At 48.4% G+C, this 6354-nt stretch overlaps 1 protein-coding gene across 1 annotated transcript; it reads left to right on the top strand.

The window, feature by feature from the left end:
* The first annotated feature begins 996 nt into the window (after positions 1 to 996).
* On the top strand, positions 997 to 5341 carry LOC125536502 (arabinosyltransferase RRA2-like). The gene is made up of 2 exons (XM_048699727.1): positions 997 to 1309; positions 3950 to 5341. Exons 1-2 carry the CDS (start codon positions 1124 to 1126, stop codon positions 5036 to 5038), a joined length of 1275 nt encoding a protein of 424 aa, XP_048555684.1. The 5' UTR covers positions 997 to 1123; the 3' UTR covers positions 5039 to 5341.
* Positions 5342 to 6354: the final 1013 nt, after the last annotated feature.

Here is a 6354-nt window from a genome sequence, read left to right as displayed (position 1 = left end):
CATTGAACGGGCGTGGTAGATGTCCGTCCCGTCCCGTTCAGTCACGCGTCTCTGGCATTGAACAGTCGCAGACACCGGAGACGCGTCCCGGGCGGCGCCCTCGGCCGGCGTGCAACTTCAATGGCGAAGGCAGTGAGAGGTCACGTCCGCCCTGAGCCGTCTTCAATGTTGAGCGGCGCGCTCTACAACGACATGAATGCGGGCAGCTGGCGCCGGACGGGAACGCGCACGGGCAAGGGAGGAGGGGTTTTGGAGGGTCAAGGCGGTCAGAAGCAGGCGTGAGATCAATCCTGACTCCCGCAAACAAATTCAAAGAATGCCAGGAATCCGACCTTTAAGTCTGGAAATACCAAGCCGGAAATGCCAGGACTCCAGCACGTTTGTCTCCGGTTTACGGGAGAAATCGCGTCTGCCCCGTGGATCAATACAGGACCGTGTTGATTGGTTTTCATGGTCCGGACGGCACAGTCCTAACGGTCGCAAGAGGTTTACGGGTCCACCTTAAAGATGCCCTCGTGCAACCTTTGCGTGTAGTTTACGATTAAAAGAACAAAAATACTATAAAAAATCATACAACGGGCATTGAATAATCTTTAGCGAGCATTGCAAAATATAATATTTCGAATGTTGAAACATATTGGAATAGACAATTAGTAAGTTAACTGTACAAGATATAAGGGTAGGAGTAGGACAATGGCTATCATCGTTTTGGAATTGCAATTTGTTCACTCTTATGATTCTGTGATATAAAACTGTGTTTTTTTTGCGGGGATATAAAACTGTGTTGGATAGCACAAAACATCCGGATCATGCAGTCCGGACGGTTGAGGGTGGTTTGAGGGTCTGATTTGGAGATGCCCTTGTACACATACATATAGTTACTATCTTTTTCAAATAAAAGATCATTTCAAATTGGTGCATTTGTCCAGATCAAAAAGGCAAAATTTGCCGTCCAGTGTGCCAACAGCACAGTTTGTTCCACTTAAACAAAGCAAACCGGTCGTCACGTCTCGGCTTAAACCACGCGTTCCAGAAAGAAGACGGGAAAGGAATCCACCAAAGCCTCCGCCGTTTCCATAGCTCTCGCCAGATCTCGGTGGCGGCGGCGGCATCACGGAGGCAGATGGCCGGCCGGCGCGAGCCCCCCTTGATGCGCACCGGCTTGGGCAGCGGGCAGCCGCCGTCCCGCGGGTCCCGCATCGCGGCGGCGGTGGCCGTCGGCGTTACTCTCGGCTGCGTCTGCGCGTTCTTCTACCCCGACGGCCTCATCTCCCGCTCCACCGACTCCGCCCTCCACTGGCGTCGCCGGGTAATCCATTCCTCCTTTCTTGCTTCCCTGTTCATTTCTTGGTAGACGGAAAGTAGATGACTTGTTGGTTTTGTGATGTATCTCGATTGAAAGGTTTTCTAGTGTTGGTCCGCTTAGTGTGAGATTAATATTCATATATGATTCTTGTTGGAAGCATGCAACCGTGTAACGACAATGGATGAATCTTAGAATCTAAGTCAACCAGGTATGCGTGAGAACTCAGATGTGTTAGGGAATGATGGCGTCCATTTTCCGTTTGGACCAATTATGAGCAGACTGTGGAGAATACTTAAGATGCTCCAGTTATATGAAGGTAATTGCCTAGATTAGCATAAAAAATGTCATAACCTCAGAACGGATACGCGATGCTCAAAGATTGCTAGCATTTTAGCTGTTGTACATCCAAAAATATGATTATTGTAGTGGAAGAAGGCGATGTCTGCATTTTGCTATATTCTTCTGGTTTCTGCTATGCTTTGTGATTACTTAAGGATGTCGTTGGGCTGGTTATTACATCTGCTTAAGTAGTCAGTGGAATGATTGAACACTTGTATGCTGGTCAGCGATGTTGGCAGCACATGCTGCTCGATTTGTGTTGCAGAAAATAATCACCTTTGCACAAGCACTACTATATTTTGCAATGGCTGCAGCCGGTAGCTTGTGCAGGGGTTCGTGTTAGCAACAAATTTTTTCATTATTTTGTCTATCTACGAATAAATGATATTTCGAGCGCTTGTTGTCAAGTGCCTATAGCTGTGCCATACAGTCAGGGTCCTAGCAGTGATCTGAATCAAATAACATAATGGGAATGAATTACACCGTAACAGGCAAAACTGAAAGGGCATTTATGCTCTTGATGATTTTTGGTATTTATGACAACATATCTTAGTGATCTAACCACATGCTCTAGTCTGTAAACAGTGCCACCATAACATGGAAGGATGCATGGATGGATGCCCCTCTACTCGTAAAAGGAAAAAGAAGCATTGCCTGATTTCCATTTTTGTTTACAGAGTTCATAGGGCAACCACATTATTAAGAGGGGGTGCACCCTGAAGATACAGTGGGAATCAACTTCACGTACACGTGCACATAAACATATGCACTGAATCTATTCTTCATGTCCGAGGAGAGAGCTTCTCTAAATCCTATGTTGGCCAGGGTTCTGTGAACCCCGGAACTTCCGGGGTAGGTCCGGCTAGCTTCCGGGGAAACCAGACAGTGCACAATGTGCGCAATCTCTCTGGAGAGCCCAGAACCTGCCCGGAACTTCCGTACTACGGAACTTCCGTTGACAAGTCTGGCCAGTTTCCGGGGTCTCCAGAGGAGTTGCACATACGTGCAATCTCTCTGATTAGCCCGGAACCCGCCCGGAACTTGGCCCGGAAAAACAGGCATGCACCTTGGTAGCAATGAGGAGTGGAAATTGCAAACAACCTGACAAGATAGAGAATAAAACTGTTAGCTTCAGACATCTAGGTGCTCCATGGTTCTCACCTAATTGTCTACACTACTCTGTAAGCCTTGCCCATGTATGTTGTTTTGGCTTTCACCTTCAGATGATTTTCCTTGTTAATTGCACTTTGCAGATTCCTAAAATAAGTGTGTATCTCAGTAGTTATATTTCCCATTATTCCCATTTGTTCTTAGGTTTCAAAGAAACTCCAACTAGTTTTTGCTTTGCCAAATTGCCCGAAGCCAAGCATCCTTTCTTGATATAAAATATTAGATTTTGAAATAACGTTTCTAAAGGCAATGACTTGTGGGACCTTAACCTTCGTGCACCAAAATAGTCATATATCATTGTTATAGGCCTCTAAGAACAATTCTAGCAGATTCCCGAAGTGGCCCTCTATCCCTAATAATTTTAGAGGGCCCTCTAAAAACACCTAACTTGCCTTTATATTTAGGCAGAGTAGGGAAAATATAGTGGGCATTCTATTCTCCTGTTTCTCCCCTCGTGCGCCGTTTTCCATCGCCGCCACTACATGGCATCCGGCAAGCTCTCCGCCTCTCCTGGCGCTCGTCTTTCCTTCTACCCTGATGCCACGCAGATGGAGTCCAGCGAGCTCCCCGCAACTCCCTCGCCATCTTCTGCGCTCCCAACCTTGACTTCTCTCCCCCTCCGCCACCCTCATGCAAACCTCCGACGCCGCTCCTCCTTCCGTGCACCCCTCCTACCCCCGGATAGATGCGCCACACTTGGAGAGCTCCACGCCATACTGCTGCTTGACGGGCGTGCACTCTGTGAAGACCGTAGTCGCGCGACCTGCCCGCCAAGGCCACCTTCGAGCACGTGAGGACCTTAACCCAGAGGTGCCGAGCTCCAGCACCAAACAGATTCAAAATAACGCATTCCTATTTATTTTTTTACAGGGGCATTCAGAAGTTCTGTACATATATCTAGAAATGATGGAAGGCTATATACCTTAAATTATGCTTCCAAAATCTGCACCTTCCAAAATGGCATTCCTAAATTTTGTATGTTCATGTATGGTCAATCCGATGTTCATAATCTTTCAGTTGGCTTGTACATTTACATATCTGTTGTTGATTGTTCAATTATTATAACGAAGGTGTGTTTTTCTTAAGATGTTTTCTTCACATGCTGCTATTTACAATTATATTTTGATATGTTAGGCTGACTCAGTTACTTGTGAGACATCGGAGGAAGTTACCAACCTACAGTCACAGTTGGCATCATTGGAGAGAAAAAATGCTGACTTCAGGAAGCAGATCAATGAACTCTCGATGAAGCTTCAAATGGCTGGGCAAGGAAAAAACCAGGCTTTGTATAGTGCTGGTCCTTTTGGTACCGTGAAGTCTCTTAGAACAAATCCAACAGTCATGCCTGATGAATCCACCAATCCCAGACTGGCTAACATATTGCAACAGGTTGCTGTAAAGAAAGAAATCATCGTTGCAGTGGCAAACTCTAACGTGAAACAGACGCTTGAGATGTGGTTTACTAATATCAAAAGAGTTGGAATCACAAATTACTTGGTTGTTGCATTAGATGACAGCATAGAGAGCTTCTGCAAGTCCAAAGACGTCCCAGTTTATCGGCGGGATCCTGATGAAGGCATTGACAGCATAGGGAAGACAGGTGGAAACCATGCTGTTTCTGCTCTGAAGTTTCGCATTTTGAGGGAATTCTTGCAGCTTGGGTACAGTGTTCTCCTCTCTGATATTGATATCATGTTCTTCCAGAATCCCTTTGATCATCTTTACAGAGATTCTGATATAGAGTCCATGAGTGATGGCCATGACAATATGACAGCCTATGGTTTCAATGATGTGTTTGATGAGCCTTCAATGGGCTGGGCAAGATACGCACACACGATGCGCATATGGGTTTTTAATTCTGGATTTTTCTTCATAAGGCCAACAATTCCTTCAGTTGAGCTTTTGGATAGGGTAGCTGGGCGCCTTTCTCGTGAACCCAAATCATGGGACCAGGCTGTTTTTAACGAGGAACTGTTTTTCCCCTCACATCCTGGTTATGAAGGCCTACATGCATCCAAAAGAACCATGGATATATATCTCTTTATGAACAGCAAAGTTCTCTTCAAGACAGTGAGGAAAAGTGCTCAGCTGCGGAAGTTGAAGCCAGTGATTGTGCATTTGAACTACCATCCTGATAAGGAGGCGCGCATGAAAGCAGTGATTGAATTTTATGTTAATGGAAAGCAGAATGCACTTGATCATTTCCCTGACGGATCAGAATGATAAAACCAAAGCTTATTAGGAACAGCCAATGACCCTTCTTGTTCTCTTGTTGTTATCCATTGTTCTTGAAACTCTGGATGGAAGCCCGTATCAGTAACTACTGTAAACAATACATGATCATTTTGGAACATTGTGCTTGAGATGTCAGACTTTCAGTGAGCATCTAACCCTGATAGTTCTGTAGTTGGTAACTTGAATGTCGATCTTGATACTACCTTGTGTACTTTGTTGGACTTGAACGATTTTATGTCTTGCACACGGGAACGATTTTATGTCTGGTTAATAATAATTAGCAGTATCGCATCTGCATGTGTGTGTGCAGAGTTATGGTTATATATATTTGCCATGAAGTTTTAATGTGGTAATACATGTTGAAGATATAGTTTAGGACAAAAGGAAAATGTGCTCTGGCTAGTTATTTAACGATGGGAACTTAGGGCATCTCCAGCCGTTGGGGGCGCACCGGCGCTAAACCGCGCACTGGGGGCGTAATGCCCCCCAGTCGCGGCCCCCACGGGTTTTTAAAATGTTCAAATTTGGTGCAAACACGGGCGAGTTCGTTCAAATTTAAACATATTTTTTAAAAAAGAAAAAAAACTATCGCGGGCCACCCCCGCCGTCTCCCTCGCCGCCCGCCCACGCGGTTCTACATGCCGAGGAGGCTGTAGAACCGTGTGTAGTCATCGCCGTCGTCGTCGTCGTCGTCGCCCCCGCCTACGCCTCCGCCGTCCCTGCTGCATCCCTCCCCCGGTTGGCGCGGCGGGTTGGACGGTCCGGGGGCGTCGTCGTCGTCGCTATCGAGGACGATGACACCGTCCCCGTCCTTGCGCCCATGTTTGCAGGCGGCGATCTCCTCCAGGGCCCGGCGCTGCCGGACCATCTCCTCGCGCACGTAGTCATCGCGCGACCACCGCATGGCGTTCTCGTCGGAGAAGCCGTGCCGGGCTATCTCCTCGTACTCCGGGGGGAGGCTGGACTCCACCTTGGGCTCGACGAGGGCGCCGGCGCTGCGGGTACGCGCGCTGACAGGCGTGTCCTGGGGCTCCGGCTTGACGGGGCGGAGGTGGAGGCAGGGAGAGCCGCCGGAGCTGCGGGTACGCGCGCTGACAGGCGTGTCCTGGGGCTCCGGCTTGATGGGGCGGAGGCGGAGGCAGGGAGAGCCGCCGGACGAGGAGGAGGACGCCCCGGTCTCCATGCGCCTCGGCGTCCAGGAGCTTCCCCGGCGGCGTGAGCAGGACGGGGGAGCGGGATACTCGAGGCGCGGCGTGTTGCCGCCCTCGATGTACTCGAGGACGGCCTCCAACGTGCGGCCGGGC

The sequence above is a fragment of the Triticum urartu genome, chromosome 2, assembly GCF_003073215.2.
Source record: "Triticum urartu cultivar G1812 chromosome 2, Tu2.1, whole genome shotgun sequence".
Taxonomy (NCBI): Eukaryota; Viridiplantae; Streptophyta; class Magnoliopsida; order Poales; family Poaceae; genus Triticum; species Triticum urartu.
The sequence above is the reverse complement of the archived record's forward strand: the minus strand, read 5'-3'. Positions and strand labels throughout refer to the sequence as shown.